This window comes from Oratosquilla oratoria, chromosome 44, assembly GCF_046742065.1.
Source record: "Oratosquilla oratoria isolate Oo_2021 chromosome 44, ASM4674206v1, whole genome shotgun sequence".
Lineage (NCBI taxonomy): Eukaryota > Metazoa > Arthropoda > Malacostraca > Stomatopoda > Squillidae > Oratosquilla > Oratosquilla oratoria.
In genome coordinates this window covers 9288602-9316073 of record NC_134820.1, presented here as the reverse complement: position 1 = coordinate 9316073, position 27472 = coordinate 9288602, and the positions used below count along the sequence as shown (strand labels likewise).

Below are 27472 nucleotides of genomic sequence, written 5' to 3'. Positions count from 1 at the left end.
GATGTGTAAGCTATGGGTTTCAAAGTTCCATTTCTCTCTTGCATGAGTATGCCTCCTAATCCTATGTCAGACGCATCAGTACAAAGAATGAATTCTTTTTCATAGTCGGGAAAAATTAAAATAGGTGAACTCGTGAGTTTATCTTTCAACTTGTCAAAAGCTTGCTGTTGTGCAGGTCCCCATATGAACTTTGAGTCCTTTCTTAACAATGAACTTAGTGGATTAGCAATGTCAGCATAACTTTGAATGAATTTTCTATAATACCCTGTTAATCCCAAAAAGCTCCTAACCTTGTCTACATTGGTCAGAACTGGAAAATTCTTGACAGCGTCAACCTTTGAATTTACTGTACTAAGTCCGTGTCTGTCTATCTTATGTCCTAAGTACATGACACTGTCTTGCAAGAACTTACATTTTTCAAGTTTTACTTTTAACCCTGCTTCTCCTAGTCTTGAGAATATCAAATCTAATTTCTTAAAGTGCTCCACTGCAGTCTGAGAAACTATTAAAATGTCATCTAGAAATACACTGGCAGTGTTTCCTAACAATCCATCTAGGATAGTATTCATTAATCTCATGTAAGTTAATGGACTATTACATAACCCAAATGGTATTCTCTTGAACTCATAATGTCCTGTTGTAGTAGAAAATCCTGTGAACTCTCTTGAATCTTCATGCAATTCTATTTGCCAAAAAGCTGATTTGATATCTATAGTACTAAAATATCTATTCTCAGTTCCCAAACTTCTCAAAATGTCACCGATAATGGGTAATGGTAACCTATCACGAATGGTGTGCTTATTCAATTCCCTGTAATCAATAACTGGTCGCATAGTCCCATCAGACTTTGGTACTAAGATCAACGGAAAATTCCACTCACTTTTACTATGTTCAATAATATCCTGTGATAACATTTCAGTGATGAGTTTATCTACTACAGCTAATTTAGAGTGAGGAACTCTGTAGGCTGGTATGTAGATAGGTTGTGTCCCTGGTTTTAACTTAATGTGATGTTTTAAAACAGTTGTTTTGCCTAAGGCGTCCCCCGGCAAAGCAATTGCTTTTTTATGTTTCATAAGCAAAGCAAATAAAGCTTCATCCAACTCAGGGCAATTAGTTGATTGTAATAATTCTTTATATCTATTTCTTAAGTCTATTCCTTCTTGAACTGAACAAATTGATGAAGTTGGTGATTCTATCTCCTCACTATTCTCATTTAAAATCTTAATAGGTTTAGTACACACCTGAATACATCCTATTTGTGTACCTTTAAAACTATCTCTTTATTCATAGTATTAATTACTAATACTTCTACTCTGTTCTTATTTGTCTTATAAATCCCTGAGTCCCACTTCAATCCTTTAATTTTAACTGATTCTGGGACTGTAATTACTTCAGAGTCTACATTTATTCCTTTCAAACACACTTCAACCTTATTTATTGACATGGGATGTAACAATGTCGACCTTGTTACTCCGCAATTTGCAATTATCAAGGCATCTGTGGTTGATAATTTAGTAATCTCTGGGATTTCCTGAACTTCTGAGTTGGGTTCACAAATTGTTTTACCTTCTGTAGGGTTGGACCGCTCGGCCTCGCTATCTAGGATAGAAATGTTATCTAAGGATTCATTGATTCCTACTGGTCTTAAGTCTGGTTGATTTAAGAATGGGATTAACTGTGACTTCACTAAAATTCCTAAGTCAGCAGGACAAATTACCATGTTTTCTTTTCTCATAGTTGCAAATCCTATCAATAAATCTCCTGGAAAAACAGACTCTTCTACCACTATCTTCACCAAATCTACAGCAACACTTCTCACCAACTGGACAAAAGAACACAAATACATACCTCATCTCTACATCAACAACACTCTAATACCACACACAAACACACCGAAAATTCTTGGTGTAACATACGATACATCCATGTCTTTCAAACAACACCTCATAAACATAAAAAACAAATGCACACCTAGACTTAACGCACTTAAGTCAATCACTGGAACAACATTTGGACAAAACAAAGAAACTAATATAACAATATACAAACAATGCATACGCTCAGTGATGAATTATGCGAGTCCTGCATGGGCTCCTAATCTCAGTGAGACACACCACAACACCCTTCAAATCATACAAAACAAAGCCCTAAAAACAATTACAACACCTACAGACCATTTACACCATGAAACAAAAGTCCTCAAAGTCAAGGACCACCTCGACATGAGAGGCACACAAACACTTGCTGCAGCCACCACAAACACATCACACCCGCTACACTACATAGCAGAACACCCACACACACCAAGAAACATTAAAACTACACCCAAAGACCTTTATTACGCACAGATACTCTCTTCTCTTCCTCCACAACCACCAAATACCAGCCTCCGGAAACATATTCATAATCATATCACTCACCGCTCCATTAACCCCTTCCATACGGTGCCGCACACGTAGGCGTCATGGACTTAGATCTCGGTGGCAGCAGCCGATGCCAGCCGTACGACGTGTCGTAATAATACTCGCATCATAAAATATAGTCACCGCTTATATCGATCGTTCTCTCTTCACCCGTGAATTTTGATAACCATAGAAAATGCGATTACAAAAGAATTAGAAAGAATGTCATTATGGAGGGGCGACTACAATAAATATAATCAAGACGCCGATATGGCAGCCTCGCGAATACACTCGCTCCCCATGACGCCTACGTGTGCGGCACCGTATGGAAGGGGTTAACACACTGAAAGACAACACACTGCTGCATGCCAGACCCCCTGATATCCACCCTTCTGAATCCTCTCTCCCACGAAAGGACAGAGTCCACTTGGCCAGACTGCGATGCGGTCACCACCCAGCACTTCTAAGCTACCAGAAGAGGCTGGACGACCGTGTTGTGAACAGCTGCCCAGGATGTAACACTTCACCCCATACCATGCAACACATAATGGAAGACTGCATTATACACAATCATGCACGCAAACAACACAACATACACTCTATAAAGGATTTGTGGGAAAACCCAGTTTGGGCTGTGGCCTTCCTTGGGGAGACAGGACTGCTCGGACAGACAGTCTAGGGAACGACAACAACAACAACAACCACTATCACTGGGATGTACAAATGTTCATTTGTATATAAGGCAACTTCTAGTTCCACCTTACCTAATGTTTTTAACTGATTTCCAGTTACACCTTGCAATGTGTAACGGATTGGTTCCAACATTTTCACTCCTGGGTTCAACTGGTTTAAAACTTTACTAGTAATTACATTAACTACAGACCCTGTATCAATAAAAATTTGAATAGGCTTATTGAACACTTTACCTGCAATGAGAGGTCCTACAGAAGTTTTACCAACAGTAATTATCAGTTTGTCAGTTTCTTTCATCTCCCTTGCATTCCCATGTTTAACACAATACCGCCTATCGGTATATATATGGGGAGGTCTGAAATTGTTTATTCTGTGTCTGGGGGTTTTCCTCTTAGCCCTGGGGGTACCCGAAAATTCCGGCACTCATGAGTTCTATGACCTATTCTATTATGATAAATGCAGAATGGAGGGTTCCTACATTGATACTCATTGTGTCCTTCGTATTTGCAATTTCTGCAAATAATCCCATAAAAACATTCTTGTGCTTTGTGTCCCCATGCATTACAATTAAAACATAGGATTCTGGTATCCCTATCCCTAGATGGACTTCTAGGATGTCGCCTATGTCCTACTTCTGTTTTCTTAAACTCTCTAGAGTTCCTATTTTGGCTTTGTTGATTTATAGGCATTACATATGGGTTTATAGTTCTGGTCTCACTGTATCCTTGAAGAAGATAATCTCCTAAACTTATATTTGATTTTAGATCCTTGTACAGCCTTTCTTTGCCAATAAGCTAAATGTAATCAATTTGATTACCTGGGAGATTTTCATCTTCTCACTAGATCTTTCTATCCAGTCTGAATCTTTCAAGATAGAATTCATGTCTTTTGACCATCTATCTAATCTAGCTAAGTACTCTGTGTCAGTTTCACTTGTCCTAACTTCCTTAATCATTTTTACCAATGACCGAATAGGATCCTGATCACATTTGGACATGAAATGTTTGAGGAAGGCCGTTTTGTAATTATCATATTGATTAATTTCTTCCATTTGCTGGAAGTTAATGACAAACCTCGCCCTTCCATGCTCTGGATCTATATTCTCCTTGAGAATCTCAATCTTACGATTCTCATTAGTAATGTTTTTACTCACTATAAGAGTGTCTATTAAATTTAGAAATTTGTTTACACCATATGTGTTAGACTCTCCTGTGAATTTTGGAATATTTGTATTTGATGTGTGAATTTCGTGTCTCAACACGTTAGAATTCTGAGGGGTACTCATACTAATACCTTGCTTTATCCTGGCTGCTTGCGATGTCACTTCGTAATGTCAACTTCTGTCTTGACGTCCTTCTACGGCCTTGTCATTCGTCAGCGACGTTGTTCCTCAGCTCCATCACACACTCTGCCTTGAAGACCGCCTTGTTCCCGTAGACTTCCTCGCACCAGTTCTTTGTTCACCAGTTTATCTAGCACCACTTCTCTTCGGAGGTGTTTAACACTCAGTTCATCCCACCGCTGCCACCACTTTCACCTCCCCTTGTAGCCACTGTCACCACTGTGAGACCTCTCCCTCTATTCTGTTAGTAGTCACTTAATTTCCCCTCGCGTCTTTTTTATAAGTTTCCAGTAGTTTTCCAGTACCTTTAAGTAGTAGGCCCCATGCCTAGTTTCCTTTAGTCTCACTAGTTTCCAAGTGCATTAGGCCCCTTGCCTAGTTCTTGTCATGTACTTCAAATCAGTCCTGGGGTAAAGAAATTGTACTTTTCTTCTTTCACTGTAATTTCACAGTCTTGTTACACTCAGGATCTCTCTCTCTCGTCTCCCCACATCGTCTCTCGAGATCCCCGTATCCTATGCTAAGCTACCTTTGTCTGACGTCACTAATTTTTCTAATCCAATCTCCTCTGACTTCTCAAATAAATGTCACTCCTTATGGGCGTGACTTTGAATTCATGCACCAATAGTTTTTTTCTCCTTCTCCACCTTTCCTCCAATCCGGAAAGCCATTGCAATGCCACTAGCAATATCGTTTACCTCAGCATTAGTCAAACGAAGCTAATCTGCGCTTACAGAGTTTTGATTACATCATCGATTATAAAACAGTCACCTCCGTCAGTGTTTACATAGACATAACGTCACCTTCGATGTTATCAAACAGCAGGCGAGCGTTGAGTCTGAATTGTTGAGTCAACATTCTAATGCCCTAGTGTTTCCTAAGCTCATTTCCATTCGTACAATTACCGGCCTCTTACACTACTATTACTTTACCTCCCTTCTTCAGACACTCCACATGACACCCATCTGACCCAGGTGCCTTACCTGCTCTCATAATTTTAATCGCTACTTCCACCTCATCTTTTCTTATTTTTCCCTCATTTTCCTCACCCATCACTGTCATTTTCTTTGCGCCTCGCACTGCTATCACCATTCCCTCCCTATCCTCCTCTACATTCAACAGTCCCCTAAAATATTCTGCCCATCTTCCCCTTATCGCTTCCTCTTCCATTATCATCTTTTCATCTTTGCCTTTTACCTTTTCTTCCCTACTTGAATCAACTTCCCTTCCTCTTTTAATCTTTTAATAATATTAAAAAGAAAATATTTAGGCCAAATCTTGTACATTGTGTAATGTGACCTTGGTAAAGACAAATGTTGATACACTGGTATACGGAATAGTCTGGAAAACCCTACTCTTGATAGTAGCCTATTGAGTGACTACCGGATCTTGAATATTACCTACAAGATATACAGTTTGCATGACTTGGCTATCGTTTTTTTTTTTTTGTTTTTTTAGGAATTGGTAAACAATAAGCAATGGATGCAAGAACAATTTAGATTACTTTTCCAAAGTTTCCTACTTTTCCCAGTGATGTAGCCTAGGCTACTTGTAAGGTCCTACCTGTTGTATGATAAATGCTGATTATGAGATAGGCTAAACTAGCCTCTCAGTTTGTTGGCCTAGGCAATCTCCATAGGCTAACCTAGCCAATCATTAGCAGTTTGTATTATTCTTAAAACTTTGATGAAGAGAGTGTATATACAAAGGATTACAAAGGCGGAGCATGCCAACAGTAGACCTTTTTATCCATATCTAGGTCGGATGTGAAGAAAAAAAAATTAATTAATAATTAAAAACTATAATAATGTAAATAACAAATAAAATACATAAATAAATGCATAGGTATAGTTAGATAATAAACAAACAGGTAAATAGTAAATAATAATAAATTGATATATAACTAATAATAAATGAAAATCAAACAGACAAATGATAAAAACAAATAATATAAACTAAATTATAATCATTACAGCATCTTGCTTAGGTGTTTATCTAAATGATTCTTAAAGCTTCGAACTGTACATTGCACTACCTGTGCAGGAAGTTTATTCCATTCATTAACTACACGGTTGGCAAAGTTGTTTCTACCTACTTCCAAATTGAATCTATTTCCGGACAGTTTGAGACCATTGTTTCTTGTCTGATTCTCATTCAATGTGAAAATTTGGTCACTTTTGATGTTGTCAATTCCCTTTAGAATTTTATAAAGACCTGTATCAAGTCACCTCTGAGTCTACGCTTTTTTAGGGAAAACAGATTCATATGTTTTAGTCGATTTTTGTATGATTTATTTTTTATATTTGGAATCAGTTTTGTGGCTAGCCGTTGTACTTTTTCCAGTCTGTCAATGTCTTTAATGAGATTCGGTGACCATATGGAAACAGCATATTCCAAATGTGGACGAACTAACAATTTATATAGCTTGTTAATGAGTGATGGACTTTTGAAATCAAAAGATCACGCAATCATTCCTAGAATCTTATTTGCTTTCTCAGTGGCTGAAATACACTGCTTGGATGATTTGAGGTCGTTACTGATAATTACGCCGAGATCTTTTTCACTATCCACTTTTGTTAAGGGATGAAAGTGGCAGTAGACTGGAAGTGAGCATTAACCCCTTCCATACGGTGCCGCACACGTAGGCGTCATGGGGAGCGAGTGTATTCGCGAGGCTGCCATATCGGCGTCTTGATTATATTTATTGTAGTCGCCCCTCCATAATGACATTCTTTCTAATTCTTTTGTAATCGCATTTTCTATGGTTATCTAAATTCACGGGTGAAGAGAGAACGATCGATATAAGCGGTGACTATATTTTATGATGCGAGTATTATTACGACACGTCGTACGGCTGGCATTGGCTGCTGCCACTGAGATCTAAGTCCATGACGCCTACGTGTGCGGCACCGTATGGAAGGGGTTAAGGGAGAGCGACTGGAGGAAGTGGATAGTTTTAGATACTTGGGTGCAAATGTGGCAGGGAAAGGTGGAGTGAAAGTGGAGGTAGAATGTAGATTGAGAGAAGCGAGTAAATGCCTTGGTGGATTAAAGAGTGTAATGAGGAATAGACATTTGGGAATGGATGCTAAGAGGAGACTGTATGAAGGAGTGATTGTGCCAACAGCACTGTATGGGGCAGAAACATGGAACATAAGAGAAGAAGAGAGAAGGAGTTTGAATGTGTTTGAGATGAGGTGTCTTGAGAAGTATGATGGGGGTTACTAGGGTAGATAGAGTGAGAAATGAGGTGAGGAGGAGAACAGGGGTGGAAAAGGAGCTGGGAGATAGGGTTGATGAAAGAATATTAGGATGGTTTGGACACATGGAAAGAATGAGTGAAGAAAGACTAGTAAAAGAGGTGTGGAAGGCAGATGTGGAGGGAGTGAACATGAGGGGACATCCTAGGATGAGGTGGATGGATGGGGTGAAGGGGTCTTTGGGGAAGAGGGGAATGTCTGTTGAGGAAGGACGGGAGAGGACAGAAGACAGGGGTGAATGGAGAATGGTTGTATATGGATAATGTTGTGATTGCATGAGGTGGAATGGGCGCGTGGATGGGGGGTGAGGTAGTATGTGTGAGCAAAATTTGACGCTGCCCGAAGGGATTTCTCCCCGTCCTCTCATTTTATGCAATGGGGGGACGGAGAGGGGGGTCGCCGATTTAATGAAGCGGCCTTGCTGTGGATGTGCTGTGTCTTGCGACACTGCTTCTGACCCAGGGCAGTGGACAAGGTGCAGGGATGACCCGTCATTCAGGAGGTGCTAAGATAAGAGGGAGGGTGGAGGGGTGTGGAGTGTATTCAGGGATGGAATGGGTGGGAATGATTTTATGCCTTTTTCTTTTTGGCTACCCCCCTTGTAAGGGGGAAAAAGCCTTTGTATATGTATGTATGTATGTACTTTTGTTAACGAATTTCCAAATAACTTGTAATCGTACTTACTGTTATTTTTACCTATGTGCATTACCTTGCATTTACTTGTGTTAAATTTCATTAGCCACTTTTCAGACTATTGCTGTAATTGATCTAAATCTTCTCGAATATCTAATTGGTTTAAGTGATCATTTGCCATTCCGCACAGTTTTGTATCATCAGCAAATTTGGAAACAGTAGATTTTAGTCCATGGTCTATATCATTTATATATACTACGAATTGAAGTGGCCCAAGAACGGAACCCTGAGGAACTCCACTTGTAACATTTTTCCATCTAGAAATTTTCCATTTAAAACAACTCTGTTTTCGACCATTCAATCAATTACTGGTCCAACATAATAGGCTACCACTTATTCCATGTAAAGCTAATTTAGTAAGTAGTCTTTCGTGGGGGACGGTATGAAAAGCTTTTGCTAAGTCTAAATATATAAAATCTAAATTGTTTCGTTTGTCATAATTGGAGATGACTGTATTGTAGAATTCGGGTAAGTCACGCAAGAACGTTTCCGTCTGAAACCATGCTGGCTATCATTTATCAGATGGTTACTTTCCAAATGATGTTCGATAGCATCTCTGATGAAAGTTTCCATTATTTTCCTATGATTGAAGTCAAATTTATATATATATATATATATATATATATATATATATATATATATATATACAGGTAGTCGTCGACTTACGACCTATGCGACTTACGACTGATCGACTTTACGACCACAAGATAGTGCAATAATATTTAACGTTTAATAGAGTAATAGAATTGCAATGTTATGCCTGGCAGTGCAGTACAATTACTTTGCACGCCGCGAGACGCGAGTACTATAGTTTTGGCAGGTTACCGGCAGCGTCAGCTTCCCTCTCATTCAGGAGCATGTGGTATTTCTGACTTCATTCATGACAAGGATATCTTTAACATTTTTGTGCTTCAAACCCCCATGAAGATGTCTAAAAGAAAATTATCTTTCGATATTTCCAAGCCTGCCAAGAAACAAAGAAAGGTTATTGATCTTGACACGAAAATGAAAATGATAAAACATTATGAAGGAGGGAAGAAAGTTAATGTGATACAACGTGAACTTCATTTATCACATTCTACAGTGTCGATAATTTTAAAAGACAAAGGATCTCAATTTTGCCTTGGATTTTATATTTTAATATGTTTTGCAATTAATAAAATGTGACAGTAAAACTTTTTTATGCCTAGTCTGTTGTCGATAACAATATGTTTTGGTACAGCATTTTGTATTTTTATGTTTTGCAATATTTTCGGTACCGTACGTAAACGAAAAGAATATTTTGAAATATTTTTTTCCTAATTTTGCCGTGCATTATGTATTTTTAAGTTTTGCAATTACGAAAATCGACTTAAGCACATGAATCTGTTTTCCCTAAAAAAGCGTAGACTCAGAGGTGACTTGATACAGGTCTTTAAGATTTTAAAGGGAATTGACAACATCAAAAGTGACCAAATTTTCACATTGAATGAGAATCAGACAAGAAACAATGGTCTCAAACTGTCCGGAAATAGATTCAATTTGGAAGTAGGTAGAAACAACTTTGCCAACCGTGTAGTTAATGAATGGAATAAACTTCCTGCACAGGTAGTGCAATGTAGTTCAGTTCGAAGCTTTAAGAATCATTTAGATAAATACCTAAGTAAGATGCTGTAATTATTATAATTTATGTTATATTATTTGTTTTTGTTTTGTTATCATTTGTCTGTCTGATTTTCATTTATTATTAGTTATATGTCAATTTATTATCGTTTACTATTTACCTGTTTGTTTGTTATTCAACTATACCAATGCATTTATTTATGTATTTTAATTGTTATTTACATTGTTATAGTTTTAATTTTAATTTATTATTAATATGATTTTTTTTTTTTTTTTTTTTTTTTTTTTTTTTTTTTTTTTTTTTTTTTTTTTTTTTTTGCATCCGACCTAGATATGGATCAAAAGGTCTCCTGTCGGCATGCTTTGCCTTTGTAATCCTTTGTAAAATGTAACAGTAAACTTTGTTTAAGGGGACCCCCCGCCCAAAATATTTTTTTCTGAAGGATCTTGCTGATTTTTTCTGTGTGATATCTAGGTCTGAGGAAACCTTCACAGCATGAGTTTTATTCAGATCTGACGAGTAGTTTTATATTTTTAAATAAAATACGTAAAAAATACCATATTTTTGGGCTTTCAAATCCTATATCCTCTTACAATTTTTATTCGATGTCTTTCATTTTACAGCAAAAGAATCTTCTACATATATAAAAAAAACAAAATTGAGAGCTTTTTTTAATATCTTTGTTTAACGCCGAGGAAAAAAAATATAAAAAAAATTATCGAAAAAAAAACAAAATTTTGACTTTGACACGTTATTAAAAATAAATTATTTAACATACGCAAAAAAACTCTCTATTTTATTTTTTGTCATTTATATTAATAGAGACCTCATGCAAAAATCGGTTGAAAATTGAGGGAGGAGATAGACTTTGAGTATCAAAAACTTACATTTTTCAGAAATGAGTGTTAAAGTTTTGTTTTTCCTAAGACTAAATTTTACATTGGACCTCCTAAGATCCATTGAAAATAGGTTCCATTGTATTTTCATGATGATTTTGCATCTTTCTAGTAACTCGGGCACTTTGTACCCTCCTACAGTGTAGGATATTATTCACTCAAAGTGAGGGTCTCATAAGCCGCCACCTCACTCTTTGTCGCAAAGTTTGAGTTCTTGGTCTAGAATTACCTAGCAAGGTAGTCTGATTGCTGGGATTCAGCTCTCTTTCTTTTCTTGGGTTTCCTTTCTGGTGTTGGAACAGGCTCTTGCTGCATCAGGGACATCACTGTGAGGTTTGAGACTCTAAACCCAAGGTGTTGCAACAAGGAGGCATCCTTGTAGCCACTTGTTAGCAAACAGTTGTTTGCGTAGAGACAACTTGTCTGATATAGGTGTAGAGGACAGAGGATCAGGTGCTGAGGATGTAGATGGAAGGGAGAGAGCTGCTGGAGGGAGTACTAGTGGTGGTGGCGGAGGTGGTGATAACAAAGTTGATGCTGGGGTTCTTTCTTTCTCCCCTTGAGTTGCTAATGTAGACGTTCTTATCTTCTGCAAGTGTGCCTTTTGTTTGGATAGCTTAGGCATGGCTAATATCTTCAAATATCTCTTCACTGAAAAATAGATGCGAATTTCACACGGCAAATTAGTGAATGCGGCAAGCTAACGTGTACATGTCCTTTACTTTGTAAGGCTCAGGCCACTGCCAGTCGTGCAGGCTGAACTTCTTCACACCACATACTCACGTGCATGCCGGACGTAAGAGAAATCTTTGAGTGTATCAAACGCAAAAAAATAGGGTAAAATATGGTCAAAACGTATGTAAACAATGGTCGTGCGCAGCATGTGGCTGCCGGGGGGAGGGAGGGTAGGCCTTTTAAACCCTTTAAAAATGGCGGTACGATAAAAACACTTTACCAGCATCTAGAGCAAGATCCCTATTATGTATTTATGCAATAAAAAAAAAAAAAATCGAAATTTTCTTAAATCTGGGGGCGAGGGGTCCCCTTAGGCCTAGTCTGTTGTCGATAACAATATTTTCGGTACAGTACGTAAACGAAAAGAATGTGTTTTGAAATAAAAAAAAATCCTAATTTTGTCTGGCATTTAGTATTTTTAATGTTTTGCAATTAATAAGATGTAAACTATATAGTACAATGATTTTAATTTAACCAACAAAAAAGTATTTGTAGGTCAAAGATGACAGGACTTTATTCAGTATGCGTAGGCCTAGGCTACATTTCCTAACGACAATTATAAAAAGAATAATGAATATTAAACAACGTAGCTCAAAGATGATAAGATTTGATTCAGTATGCATACGTTTCCTAAAGAAAGTCTGATGATAGAATAATAAGTGTTAAAAAATACAGTATTAAATATCATAGGTCAAAGATGATAGGATTTTATTCAGTATGCTACGTTTCTCAAAGGAAATCAGATAAAATTATAAAAAAGGTTTAAAAAAATACTATACAACATAGTTCAAAGATGCTAAGATTATTTCAGTATGCTAAATATAATACAGAATATACATGTATACAGTAACAAAAATAATATTTAAAGGGTAATATATACTGTATATATATAAAGTCCGGCTTGCGTCCAGATCGACTTACGACCTGTCTGTCGGAACCAAACTCAGTCGTAAGTCGACGACTACCTGTATATATATATATACAGTAAAACCCTGATTATCCGAAACGAAAGGGGGGAAGCCTCTTTCGGATAAGCCGATTTTTCGGATAAGCCAGATTTATCAGAAATATATTTCGTGTTGACATACTTTATGTGTGTGTGTGTGTCCTGTGCCTTCCTCCCCCCCCCCTCTCTCTCTCCATCAGTCTCAAGTTGTGGATGGAACACAATTTTTTTTATTTTTATTTTTATTTCGTGTTGACGTACATACCTTATACCTAACAGAGAACAAGAATTGTCCTATACATATATCTTCCACTATCCTGACGAACACAATAGAGCAACTCCGCCACTCCCCACCTCCGTCACCATCACTCCACAACCCTTCCACTCCCCACCTCCTGGTGGTGGAGTCAGAAGGAAGGGTCGTCCATTGCTCCATCTTCACTGTCCAAATCAAAGATAGACAAGGAGGATGAGGCACTTGATGAAGGGCGAGAAAACTGGGTAGACGAAGGTGTTCTTGGCCGAAAAAACAAGGTGATAGAAGTCTGTTTGGTGCAAGACAGCTGTTTCTCGATGACGTCACTCAGTGCTGCTCGCATCATCAGGTACAGTTGATTGCTATTTGAAATGTCCCTGGGTTGCTGGTCAAGAAACTGAAGCACTCCTTTGATGTGGGACCGGACTGTTGCCAAAGACATGGAAGGATCAGAAGGATCATCATCATTGTTGTCATGGCCGTGCATCACTTCCTCAGCTATTTCTTTGGTTGATTGGAGAGCGTAACCTGGGTCCCCCTCATCCACAGTGAGCCACTCCGGGACATCCTCCTCTGTAACTGTCTCGTAATCACCCAGGGCCTCCTTCACCTCTCGCACCTCCCGGTCGAATCCTTCAAACACTTCTCGCATATCCTCATGGCCTCATAGCAGGGGATTCCAGGCATTGGCCAATGTAGAAGGGGGCACCTGTTTCCACGCTTTCTCAAGGTTGTAGATTGCTGTCTTCAGGTTATACCTCTTGAGGTTTGCTATTGTCCTCTGGGCTCTGGTGTCTCCTTCTTCTTCCCCCTTGAGCATCACACACAGAATTTCCTGCATAAAGTGCCAGCGGTAGCGCATCTTTACTGCTTGTATGACGGCCTGATCCATTGGCTGGATGATTGAGGTGGTGTTGGCGGGCAAAAACATGCAACAGATCATGCCGTCTCGTGACACTAAATCCTCCTTGGCAGGGTGGGCAGGGCCATTGTCGAGGAGGATTAAAGCCTTCACATTGTGTAGTGTCGTCTTCAGTTCGGTGATCTGGTGCTTGGTGATGGAAGCGACAATGATCTTGTGAAACACGTCCTTGAAAATGCCAGAGGTGAACCAAGCCTTTGCTGAAGAAAAATAGTGGACAGGCAGGTGGTCCATGCAGTCCTTCAGCACATGGGGCCTCCTTGATTTCTCAACCACAACTGGTGTAACCCGGTGTGTACCATCAGCATTAGCGCCAAACAAGACAGAAATGCGGCCCTTGTCCAGCTTTCTCCCTTGCGCGTCCTTAACAGCTATGCTTGCCTGTGTGTTGTTGGGCAGTGCCTTCCAGAATAGTCCGGTCTCGTCAAAATTGTAGAGTTGATGGGGTAGCAGTCCTTCGTCACTCACTAATTTCCAAAAATCGTTAATGAAAGGCTCCACAACATTGATAGCAGCACTAGCAGTCTCTCCACAGACCCTCTTGTTTGCTAAAAGATGATGCTTTCTGAACCTAACGAGCCACCCAGAAGATGCTCTGAAGTCATTAATACCTAAATCATTTGCCAGGGTTTCCGCCGCAGACTGTAGATCTACACCCCGCACTGGCAATCCGGAAGATACGTGCTGTTGCTGCCACTTGAACAACGCCTCGTCTAGGTTTTGGTATTTTCCAGCTTCATGGTCCTCGGTCCTGAATCTTTGTTCTTGTGGTGGAAGACAGCTGGGAGATGCTTGAGTGAACTGCCTTAACTGTGGCTCTTGTGGTGGAAGACAGCTGGGAGATGCTTGAGTGAACTGCCTTAACTGTGTCCCTGCCTTTTTGATGTCCGTAACAGTAGCATTCCCAATGCTATATTCGTGGGCGATGGACGTTCCCGATTGACCTGCCTTCAGCTTGTCCAATATCTCCAGCTTCTGCTGTATGGTAAGGACGACTTTCTTCTTTTTCCCGGTTTCTTTCAGCATGGTGATGTAGAAAGAAGTGAGGTCAAAGCACAGGTAGAATGCGACTGCCCAGTGTGAACTCTATGACGCGACTGCCGCCGACTGACGATGTAAACAATGAAACCAAACAAACACACGCTACACTAAACAAAGTAGTATGCTTAAAATATATTCATTTGAACTGTTCTTATAAATTTTAAATGTGTTAATATAGTACATATGTAGTTACTTTTATTTATTTTCATGTTTTTGATGTTTTATAACGTTTTAGTATAGAAAAAAAAATAATTTTAATTGCATTATCCAAATCAATTTCGGATAATCCTGTTTTTCGGATAATCCGCTTTTGGATAATCAGGGTTTTACTGTATATATATATATATATATATATATATATATATATATATATATATATATATATATATATATATATATATATATATATACACACACACACACACACAGATAAAACCTTTTTCTTTTGGTACATGTTGATTATCGGGTTCTTTAAAAAAAAAAAAAAAACATGCAATAATAAAAAATTATTCTATTTTTATTTTGTTTTTATTTTATTATTTCTATTGTTTTTTATTATTTCTATTGTTTTTTATTATTTCTATTGTTTTTTTTATTATTTCTATTGTTTTATTTTTGTTTTATTTAATTTTTTATTAAAAAAAAAATCCCAAAATAACCTTATAATCCACATTTACCTTTCTTTTTACCATAAATTGTAAGGTCGAATTTGTTTTTCCTAGACTATAGGATGCCTCTATTCATAGGGTAGTCTAGGACTCTAACCTATATTTCTCATAGGCTAGTCTAACCAACCATTTTCATCACATTAAGATATCAGTTTACCCTACTTATACAAAGTACAAACTACTATTTTTTTTATTTGCAAATTTCAAATTAGTAGTCTACAAGTTCTATAATTATGAATAAAGCCTATTTTTTAATGTTTACGAATAAGAAATTTGTATAGATTTGAACTTTAACCTCGTTATTAACATAATAATACTGGTAGATTCAAGGAACATATAGAATGTTTTATTATAAGAAATTTTTATAGATTGAATTTTTAACCTAGTTATTAACGTAATAATACGGGTGTATTCAAGGTACAGTACATATATTTTGTTATATTTTTGAAAGCTTTGTCTGCATTTTTACCATTACAGTAATTGGCAAGCCAACAATAGCTGTAAAATACTGTCTATAAATGTGCACTGAAATAATTTGTTGCTATTGTGCAAATAGAAAGCAGTAGGTCTCATTATTCCAAGTTTAAAAAATCTATTTTTTTTTTATGTTTTGTGTTGAGAAAATTTAATAACCATCCAGTATGGAATAGTTTTATAGCTAGTTACAGGATATATACCATTTATAGAAGTTTCCATAATGTAGTTTATATTAATGTTTCATTCTATATTATGGGAGTTATAGCCAGTGGAATGTATTTCTATTTTTAATAAATACTCAATAAATATAATTATTAATTCAAATTCCTGAATAATTTGTCAACTGTCAAGTGACAGAGATGATTTATATCTTTAAATAATTTAAACTAGCTACTTTACCTTTGTTGACAGTCTAATTAATTCAAATTATGTTAACATCTAGAACTCCATCATGTACACACATACAGGGTCTAACAGATAAATCCGTACAAACTTTGAAGAGGTTTTAAGCACTTAAAAAGTAACATATGGCAATTCTGATTGTTTCCAGATACTTCCATTTGTCTAATAATTTAGCCAGTTGTATACTAGCACCGGTGCAATAAACATTAAGCAATATTGTTATATTAGTTTCTTTGTTTTGTCCAAATGTTGTTCCAGTGATTGACTTAAGTGCGTTAAGTCTAGGTGTGCATTTGTTTTTTATGTTTGTGAGGTGTTGTTTGAAAGACATGGATGTATCGTATGTTACACCAAGAATTTTCGGTGTGTTTGTGTGTGGTATTAGAGTGTTGTTGATGTAGAGATGAGGTATGTATTTGTGTTCTTTTGTCCAGTTGGTGAGAAGTGTTGCTGTAGATTTGGTTGGAGCTATTTTGAGTCTGTTTGTGATGAACCATGTGTTGAGTGTGTCAAGGTAAGGCTGGATTATTTCTGCAGCTTTGTCTGTGTTACGATGTGTGCATGTGATTGTTATGTCGTCTGCGTAGGAAGAGATTTGTATTTCTGAGGTGTCTGACGTGGGTAAGTCATGCATGTATAGATTAAATAATGTGGGGGATAGAACTGAGCCCTGTGGTACTCCGTTCTTAATGTTTCTGATGTGCGATGATTGGCCATTATATGACACATGAGCATTCCTGCCTGCCAGATAATTGGCCAGCCATCTTTTGGTGTTATTGTGCATGTCTGTGTTATATATTTTATTTGTTAGGTTGTGGCGGGGGATAGCATCAAAAGCTTTACTAATGTCCAATGTTATAAGAAGTGTTCTGTGGTGGGGCCTATCTGAATTGATGCCATCTAAAATTCTTTGTGTGAGGTTTGTCAGAAGTGTTTGTGGAGTGTAGTGGCCTAAAACCGTGTTGTGAGTCAGCAAGGGGAATATATGGTGTGACAAGTTTAAGTATTAGGCGTTCAATGACTTTAGAGGGGGTGCAGAGAAGTGTGATTGGGCGGTGCGACGTTGGGATTGTTGGGTCTTTGTTCGGTTTTGGAATGGTGATTATTTTACCATGCTTCCAGATGTCGGGTATAGTGTTGTGTGAATAGCTGTAGTTTGCAATGTTTGTGAGTGCGTGTATACCTTGTGGTCCAATGTGTTTTAGGTGGATGTTGCTTATGTTATCAGGGCCACAGGCAGATGAGTGCTTGAGACTATGCATTATGAGTTTTGTCTGACTGTCTATGAAGGGTGTATAGTCTGAGTCTGTGGGAAAGTCTTTCTTACGTCGAATGGTGCGTCGGTCGTCAGGGTGAGATGTAAGATGGCTCGTCTGTGCAAAATGACGTATGAGTGCGTTTGCTTGTTGTCTGTTTGAGGGTAGATTATCTGTTGTTGTGATTATTGCTGCGTGAGAGCGTGTAGTGTTAGCGTTGGATAGTGTGATGCTGTTGAGTGTTTTGTACAATTTGCTGGTGTTTGTTTTGTGATCAAGTGTATTGATAAAGTTTTGCCAATTTTGTGTTTTTTGTTCATGTATTTTATTGGCAATCACAGTGTTTAGTGTTTGTATTTGGTCTGTTAGACCCTGTACATGACAATGTAGACAATAGTATATATCCACTACATATGCACTATGCACATACGTCTTCATGTATAAGTCAATGGAAGTGTTTTTGTGTGGTTTACTGTTTTGTAGGAGCTATGTCATGCTGGGATAATGCCCTGAGATCAACTTTGACCAGTCTTAGAGGCCAGATAGGAATGACATTAGAGCATATGTCACAGCATTTGGTGATGACTGAAAAGGGGCTATGAACAGCTATGAACAGTGTGCACAGCAGCTATGAACAGTGTGCACAGCAGCTATGAACAGTGTGCACAGGGGAAGGTTGTCTCTCTCTTTCCTGAACTGATTCCTGGTTTTTATGATAACATGGTGAAATTAATTCTGCAGTACTAGGTAGGGCATCCTACATTAATCTTTTCTCATCATGATTTGTCACATTTTTTCCTAATATTGTGATAGAAGGTTTATGAGATTGGACAAATGAAATAACAGATTTTTTTGGGGGGGAGGGGAGGGGCACAAAGGAAAAAGAAAATATATAGCTTGAAGTGGCAACTCTGCCATGACAGATTTGAAAGTGCTCATAAGCTGGTAGATGATCATGTGTATAAATAATACCATTATATATTTAATATATATATGTTTATATGAATATACGTGCTTGTGTGCATATATATATAAAGCTGGTTGAGTGTATATGTGAGTATATTTATCATACAAGTGAATGTTCCATGTAAGAAATAATATACATGAAAAATATTTATAAAATGCTTGCTGAATAGGTGTGGGAGGCTGGTATATGGATCTGCAGAATAGATTTCCACATAGGGTCAAGGAGTTAAGGAGTCCGGAGTCGGAGGAATCAAAGGAGTCGGAGTCGGAGGAATCAAAGGAGTTGGAGTCGGAGTCGGACCTTATACCATCCGACTCCGCAACCCTGCCTTCTATGATGATCCAATGCGGCTGTAACCCCACTATTATGCGTTGAACGCTAAATAACCCATAATTTGCATTCAGCACTTGGGATTATGACCATATCGGGTGCGCCATACCCTTCCGTTGAATTCTATTTCTTTCACCATTTCTGGTGGAAAACTAAGGAATGCAAGTGCCCAGGAGCACCTGCTCTAACTAATTGAAAAGGTACCCTTGCTCTTCATTTAAGGGTCCTACTCTCCATTTTCGGTGAATTTACCAGTTGATGGATATAAAGGATTCCGTTCCAATCATGGAGTTATATATTATACCTCCAATCTCCATTTGGCATGTTCCAATCTTGGAGGAATTATACTGACAATTCCTCCAAATTCCAATCGACCAATGACACCATCAAATGCCTTGACTTGGCATGGGACGTTTTGGTATACCCAAGTGGGATGTTTTGACTGAAGGCCAAGTGGGGCATTTTGACAGTGGGACGTTCTGACTGGCTACCGATATAGCAGTTCCAGGTTATAGCTTCTCTCAAATCATGTTTTTATTTATTCATTAATTTATTCTTATTATTTTCTTTATTAATTGTTAAATTTGTGATGCATCTTCAGTGTCAATTGGGAGCACATGTTGTGGAGCGAGCACAGTTCTCAAACAATCTATATCTTATGGTTTTACTGGACCATGGTTTAAATATTCACTAATTAACTGATGCAATTCTTACTTTGATGTTTGTCTAGGGTTCAGATGAATTCAATATATCCTGCAAGTACTTGGGTTAGGGGGAAGAGGCCACAGTGAGCCAGATAACTACAGAGTGCATAACTTTTTTGTTTAAAGTGACCACAGGTTCTGAAAGATTACATGATATAGCGAATACAGTGAATATGCATTGGGAGGGAACCACTATTCTAGACAAAGGTCTACACAAGAGACAATGGAAAATGATTGAATCCCTTTACATTGCCAGTTACAAAAACACAAAGAAGAGGACCAGGGGTTTGAAATGGACAAATTCCACCTCAGTATTTGCCCTCCAAGAATGGCTTATCAAACCTCCTGACTCTAAATAGGTGCTATCCTTTACATCCTTACCTTTACCATTTTTACTCACCCTTTCCATTTTTCTTCCATTTATAATGATATTTATATACTGTGCTACCATATTTCTGTTTATTTCACATGCGATCAAGTCATGCAACCTCTCCTCAAATCCTCCATTATTACCATTTCCATACTCTGTTCTTTTCACCAGGGTTGCGGAATCGGATGGTATAAGGTCCGACTCCTTTGATTCCTCCGACTCCGACTCCTTTGATTCCTCCGACTCCCGACTCCTTAACTCCTTGACCCCTATGTGGAAATCTATTCTGCAAATCCATATACCAGCCTCCCACACCTATTCAGCAAGCATTTTATCAATATTTTTCCCTGTACAGGTACTCCTTGTTTAACGACCTACTCGGTTAACAACAACTCGGAGTAACGACGGGCTTTATGACGTCGTTTAACGTAAATCTCCCGAAGTTACGACGTTGTGTACGATAATTAAGTTGGCTGAGGCAAATTTGTATGATGTTATAAATGAACTTGTACGGTGGATATTAGCTGTGAGGTAAAGTGTTCTGAAGCTTAGGTCTACATTACCATCCTGCTAGCTGCAAAAACTACCTGGGGTACAGTGTATACCGGTAGTGGTAAATTTTTAGTTTCGACCATGGGCGCAATATAACAATAGAAAATTAATTATTAATTTTGTAAATTATAATGTATCAACGTAATATGCAATTTTGTGAGCGGAAATGAAAACAAAAACAAAATGCTAAAACAGATTTTGTAAGTAACGAAGTCATGTCAGACGAATGGTACACCATGTTTGTTATGATAGATGCCGATGTCGAAGAAATGAAAGGATGATAAATTAATTCGTCTAACCTAAACTAAACTAACCTAACCTGTGTTTAATAAATCATTGCCTGCAAATTAAATGTCATCCTGCTCGTCCTCGTTGTCGTCGTCGTGAGAGACGTTGGCAGACGACAAGATGGCGTCCCGAGCCTATGCTACCGACTTCGTTCATTAACATATTTTCTTGTAGCAAGGTATTTTTTACTTTCATTTCCGCCCACAAAATTGCATATTACGTTGATACATTTTAATTTACAAAATTAATAATTAATTTTCTATTGCTATATTGCGCCCATGGTCGAAACTAAAAAAATACCCCAGTATTCAATATGGAATGTCAGCATACACGGATTTGGTCATATACGGTAATTTTAGGAACCTAACCACCGTAAATAAACAGTAAATAAAGCTTTAATGTACTGTATGAAAGATGGAAAATACACGAAAATAAAGATACATGTATTGCTGGACATTGTACATACAGTACATGTACATATATGTATACACTTTCGCTTAACGACCAATTCGGTTAACGACGGCGACGCTGGTCCCAATTGTCGTCGTTAAACGAGGAGTACCTGTATATTATGTTTTACGTGAAACATTCAGTTGTATGATAAATATACTCACATATACACTCACCCAGCTTTATATGTATATATGCACACAAGCACGTATATTCATATAAACATATATATATTAAATATATAATGGTATTATTTATGCTCATGACCATCTACCAGCTTTTGGGCCTTTATGGATTTGGAAAAGGCTTATGATAGGGTAGACAGGAAGGCACTGTGGGAGGTTTTGCAGATATATGGTATTGGGGGAAAGCTGTTAAGAGCAGTCAAGAGTTTGTATGAGAGTAGTAGAGCCTGTGTTAGAATCAGAAATGGAGAGAGTGAATGGTTTGAGGTAAAGATGGGACTACGTCAGGGATGTGTCATGTCGCCATGGCTGTTAAATGTGTATATGGATGGGGTGGTACGGGAGGTAAATGCAAGAGTAATGGGCAGGGGACTGGAGTTGGTTGCAGAAAATGGAGAAAAGTGTGAGGCAAGTCAGTTGTTGTTTGCTGATGACACTGCACTTGTGGCAGGGTCAGAGGAGGCATTGGGAGAGTTAGTGACTGAGTTTGGGAGGGTGTGTGATAGGAGAAAGTTGAAGGTGAATGTGGGTAAGAGTAAGGTGATGAGGTGTAGAAGAGGAGAGGATGGTGGAGAGTTGGAAATAAGTCTTAAAGGGGAGAGGCTGGAGGAAGTGGATAGTTTTAGGTACTTGGGGTCATATTTGGCTGCAAAGGGAGGAGTAGAGGTAGAGGTAAGCTGTAGATTGAGAGAAGCAAATAAATGCCTTGGCGGATTTAGAAAAGTAATGAGAAATAGACATTTGGGAATTAATGCAAAGAGGAGATTGTATGAAGGGGTGATTGTGCCGGCAGTGCTGTGTGGGGCATAGACATGGAATTTGAGAGAGACAGAGAGGAAGAGTTTAAATGTGTTTGAGATGAAATGTCTGAGAAGTATGGTGAGGGTTACAAGGCTGGATAGAGTGAGAACCGAGGAAGTGAGAAGGAAAGCTGGGGTGGAAAAGGAGTTGGCTGAGAGGGCTGATGAAAGACTATTAGGATGGTTTGGACATATGGAAAGAATGGATGAAGGAAGACTGGTGAAAGGGGTATGGAAGGCAGAGATGGAGGGAGTGAACTTGAGAGGACGACCGAGGATGAGATGGATGGATGGGGTGACAGGGGCGTTGAGCAAGAGGGGAATATCTGTGGAGCAGGGAAGGGAGGTGGCAGAAGATAGGGATGAGTGGAGAAGGGCTGTGTATAGATGAAAAGAAAGGGAAGGGATGGGAGGATGGGGAGTTTTTGGGGAGGTTTGGGGAGTGGGAAAGTGTGAATGATACTTTGATGCAGCCCGAAGGGACTTCTCCCTGTCCTCCATTTTCTATATGAGGGGACGGAGAGGGGGGTCGCCAATTAAGTGAAGCGGCCTTGCTGTGGATGTGCTTTGTCCTGCTGCATTGCTTCTGACCCAGGGTGGTGGGCAGGATGCAGGGATGACCCGTCGTCCACGAGGAGCTAAGATGTGAGGGTGGAAGGGATGATGGGTGGGAGTGGGTTTATGCCTTTTGACTTGGCTATCTCCCTGATTAGGGGGAAAAAGCCTTTTGTATATAGATAGAATTATGGTTATGGGTTAATGCATAAATATCTGGTACACTTAGGGCTAATTTGCAATTGTCTTTATAACATAATCGGTTTTAAATTAGATTAAAATGGTTCGTGATTTTCTTTACTCTGATTTCTATATTTCATTGCTTCACTTGTAGGCCTATCATATTCTCTAGTAACCATGATCAGTAGCCTGTTTCTATTTCGTATATTTCAAACCACTAAATTTCTTTGATAAATGTATGATTTTCATATTCTGAAGTAGCTTTATCATAATCTAGCATATTTCTATTAAAGGAAAATGTGATAAAACTACCGAGAATGAAGGAAAAGAAAATTCACTGGGAGACACTGCTTCAGGCAGAATCTGCAGCTGTTGTTTGTTTCCATTAGTTAGTACTAGTAGCACACAATGCCGTCACATGGTGGCAGCACGAATTGATGTTTATGTTGAAGTAGAAGCATTGCAGTATAGTACAAAATATGATGTATATATATACATATATATATATATATATATATATCACACATATATATATATATATATATATATATATAGTTTCACTCTCCTTCCAGGAAACAACCACAAATACATGACCACAGACACTTTTACCCAGACTGACAACGATAGCTTGTCAGTATTGTGTACTTTTTTTTATTATTATTGATGGATTGTTTTTTGTTTCCATCTGGAGAGACCACTTGGTGTACATATACACTGCACACACTCACTATTGCCTCCAAAAATAAAAGCAAAACCATACTTAAACTGCTAAATTGTGCAACTGGTAAAACCAAACAGGGAAACCATGTTAAAAAAAATTTTTTGTTGGACTTAAGGAGTCGGAAAAAAATTCCGACTCCGACTCCTAGTACTCTTAGAAATCCTACTCCAACTCCCAGCTAAAACCTCTCATTCCGACTCCGCAACCCTGCTTTTCACTACATTTATTATTAATATTTTTATCATTATTATTATATTATCATTATTTTTATTATTGTTGTTATTATTATTGTTATTATTATTGTTATTATTGTTGTTATTATTATTATTATTATTATTATTATTATTATGATTATTATCATCATCATCATCATCATCATTGCAATTAATACTACTATCATCATTTTAGTATTACTATAACTATTATTAGTATCATCATTGTCACTATTATGATTATTATTATTTTACTATTGTTACACATACCAAAAGCTTTTTCCACCTTGCAAGGGAGGTAACCAAAAAACAGACATAAAACCTACATACTCCACTCCCATCGAACCCCCCTCCCTCAGCCTTATTTTGGCTCCTCCTGGATGATGGGTCGTCCCTGCATCTCGCCCACTGCTCTGGGTCAGAAGCAGTGTTGCAAGACACAGGACATCCACAGCAAGGCCGCTTCATGAAATTGGTGACCCCCCCCCCCCTACAGAAATGGAGAAAACAGGGAGAAATCCCTTCAGGCTGAGTCAAAATATTTTTCATACATACTCCCTCACCCCCCACCCACTCCCCCTCATGCATCACTGCATCATCCATACACAACCATTCTCCTTTCACCCCTATCTTCTGTCCTTTCCCATCCTGCTCTCATCATCTTAACAACTGCCTTCGCCTCATCCTTCTATACAGGTAAACGTCGACTTACGATGGTCGCGACTTACGATTTTTCGACTTTACGATGACGATGACGACGATATGATATATTTAACCCCTTCCATACGGTGCCGCACACGTAGGCGTCATGAGGAGCAAGTGGATTCGCGACGCTGCCATATCGGCGTCTTGATTATATTTATTGTAGTCGCCCCTGTGTTTTTACATTCTCTCAAATGTGCCCTGAATCCCATTCTCCGTGGTTTTCAAAATTCGCGGGTGAAAGAGAGAACGATCGATATAAGCGGTGACTATATTTTATGATGCGAGTATTATTACGACACGTACGGCTCAAGGTCTAAATATACAGGTCAGACCGTTTACATTCTTCTGCGCAGCTTCTGACGTCATTTGGCTGAGTCCATTTTCTCTTTGTGATACACTGAAGAAAACTGTGAAACGCCAAGGAAGACAGGAACTATAATATTTTATATATTATATATATATATATATATTATATATCATATATATTATATATTCATATATATAGACAGGAACTATAATATTTTATATATATTTATATATATATTTTATATAATATTTGTCAGAATATAACTAATTGCGTGGAGCAGTGCGAGCGAAGGCAACGTCATTTTTGAACGACGGACCAGCTTCAACTGACAGCTATAGGACCCGCTAACCCCACTTTGAGCAGCCAGGTGACGTTCACGGGCCCGCTGCGCCAACTCCCTCGAAATTCGGTCGGAAGTGGTTAGACCTTATATTCTTAGATCTTGGTACGGCTGGCATATATACGTACGTCAGGATGATAATACATACATGTATATAAAAAAATACATATTATAGTGTTTGAATATGGTAAAAAGGATAAAAATAATTAAATAAACTACTGTACATGTTTAATAGGCTATATTCAGTATCTCTGGTGGTTAATATACAGGTAGGCTAGGTACAGTGACCACGGAACAGAGTGATACACAAATTGGGGATCGACTTATGATGAAATCGTCTTACGATGGCTCTATCGAAACCTAATGCCATCGTAAGTCGACGTTTACCTGTATTTCTCCTCCATTTTCCTCACTCATCACTGTCATTTTCTTAGCGCTTCCCACTGCAACTATCTTTCCCTTCCTATCCTCCTTCACATTTAGCAGCTCCCTAAAATACTCTGCCCACCTTCCTCCTACTACCTTCTCTTCCATTATCATCTCTCCATCTGCACCTTTTAACTTTTCTTCTCTACTTGATTTGCCTCCTCATCCTCTCTTAATTTCCCTCCAAAATATCTTTTTATTACTTTCAAAATTTTCTGTCATACTCTTACCCCATTTCACATCTGCTCTCCTCTTTGCCTCCTTTATCTTATGCTTTACTTCCCTTCTCTTTTCTTTGTGGCTCTCATATGATTCTCTTGTCCTATTTTGTAACCAATCTGTGAAAGCTCACTTCTTCTCTTCTACAACCTTTCCTTCCTCAACCCCCAACTCACAACCCTTCTTTCTATTTCCTCCCATCTTCCTTGTTCCACACACCATCTTTGAACACCTTATGACTCCCTCCTTGAACACCTTATGACTCCCTCCTTGAACACCTTATGACTCCCTCCTTGAACCATCCCCATTCCTCCTCCACTCCTAGTTCTACTCTATCCTTCACTCCCTCCCACTCTCGCATCTTCTTTTACTCCTTTTCTTTCTCATTTAAGCAGTTCACTCTAAGCACCTCCCTACCTTCTGCCCTTTCCTCTTTCTCCGCCTATCCTTCACTCTCAACTTCCACCAAAAAATGATCTGATATTCCCCCATTCCCTCCCCTTAGAACATGTACACCCTTAACCCCTTCGATATGATGACGCCTACGTAGGCGTCATGAGGAGCAAGTGGGTACACGAGGATGCCGATTTCGGCGTCTTGATTATATATATTGTAGTTGTACCTGGGATGGAATGGGTGGGGATGATTTTATGCCTTTTCCTTTTTGGCTACCTCCCTTGTAAGGGAGAAAAAGCCTTGGTATATGTATGTACCTGCATGACCCCTATACTCTGTAAACTGGCTTCATCATATTTTCTATGGTTATCAAAATTCACGGGTGAAAGAGAACAAGCAATACAGCGTTAACTTTATTTTTTATAATGCGAGTATTATGACACAACATTGCACGTCGGGCAGCTAATGCTGCCCGCGAGATTTTGGCCTGTATTGAAGGGGTTAACTCTTCCTACTATACTCCTGGCTATCACTATATAGTCCATTAATGCTCTGTCTACCACTCTTCCATCCACCACCCTCTCCCATGTGTACTTATGCTTGGCTTTCTTCTGAAACACTGTATTTGCTATCATCAGCTCTTTCGAGACATCTCCACCATCAACTCTCCACTATGATTTTTTCCTGGAACTCCACACTTCCCTACCACTCTGTCTATTGGTTCATTTCCTACCTTAGTATTAAGGTCTCCCAATAGCACTACATTGACATTTCTAATCCCTCTATGCACCCATTTAAATCCATCTAAAAAGCCTCCCTTTCCTCTACACTCTTCTCACTACCAGGCCCATATGCACTTACAAAAACCCACATCTCCCTTCCCAGCTTCACCTTCATCCACATTAACCTTGGAGAAACCTCCTTCCACTCCACTACATGCTTACCTATCTCTTCACTCCTGAGAACCTCCCAGCTACACTCCCAAACTCACACTCGCCCCTCTCTTTCAACTTTCACTCAATGCCAACACATCCATCTTTCTCACAAGCATACTGCCTATCTTTTCCCTTTTACTCTCATCTGTACCACATCCATGCACATTAAAAGACCCAAACCTTAGGGTACTGGTTGGAAAACTCCTAGACCCTCTTATGCCTTTACTTTTTTTAG

General features: G+C 38.6%; 1 protein-coding gene across 4 annotated transcripts in view; it reads left to right on the top strand.

The window, feature by feature from the left end:
* LOC143022248 (protein max-like) overlaps nt 1–27472 on the top strand; it is an 84676-nt gene that overhangs the window by 18749 nt on the left and 38455 nt on the right. For 2 of the 4 annotated variants that reach the window (XR_012966038.1, XM_076180381.1), the window contains exon 2: nt 14775–14911. The exons of 1 other annotated variant lie outside the window; for it this stretch is intronic. Coding sequence is in view for 2 of the 3 variants with exons in the window: in XM_076180381.1 (XP_076036496.1) it covers nt 14816–14911 (96 nt within the window). In the remaining variant the exon portion in view is untranslated. Of the gene's footprint in view, nt 1–14774; nt 14912–27472 lie in introns of those variants that run through there. One more of the 4 variants, XM_076180379.1, reaches the window with a different exon arrangement.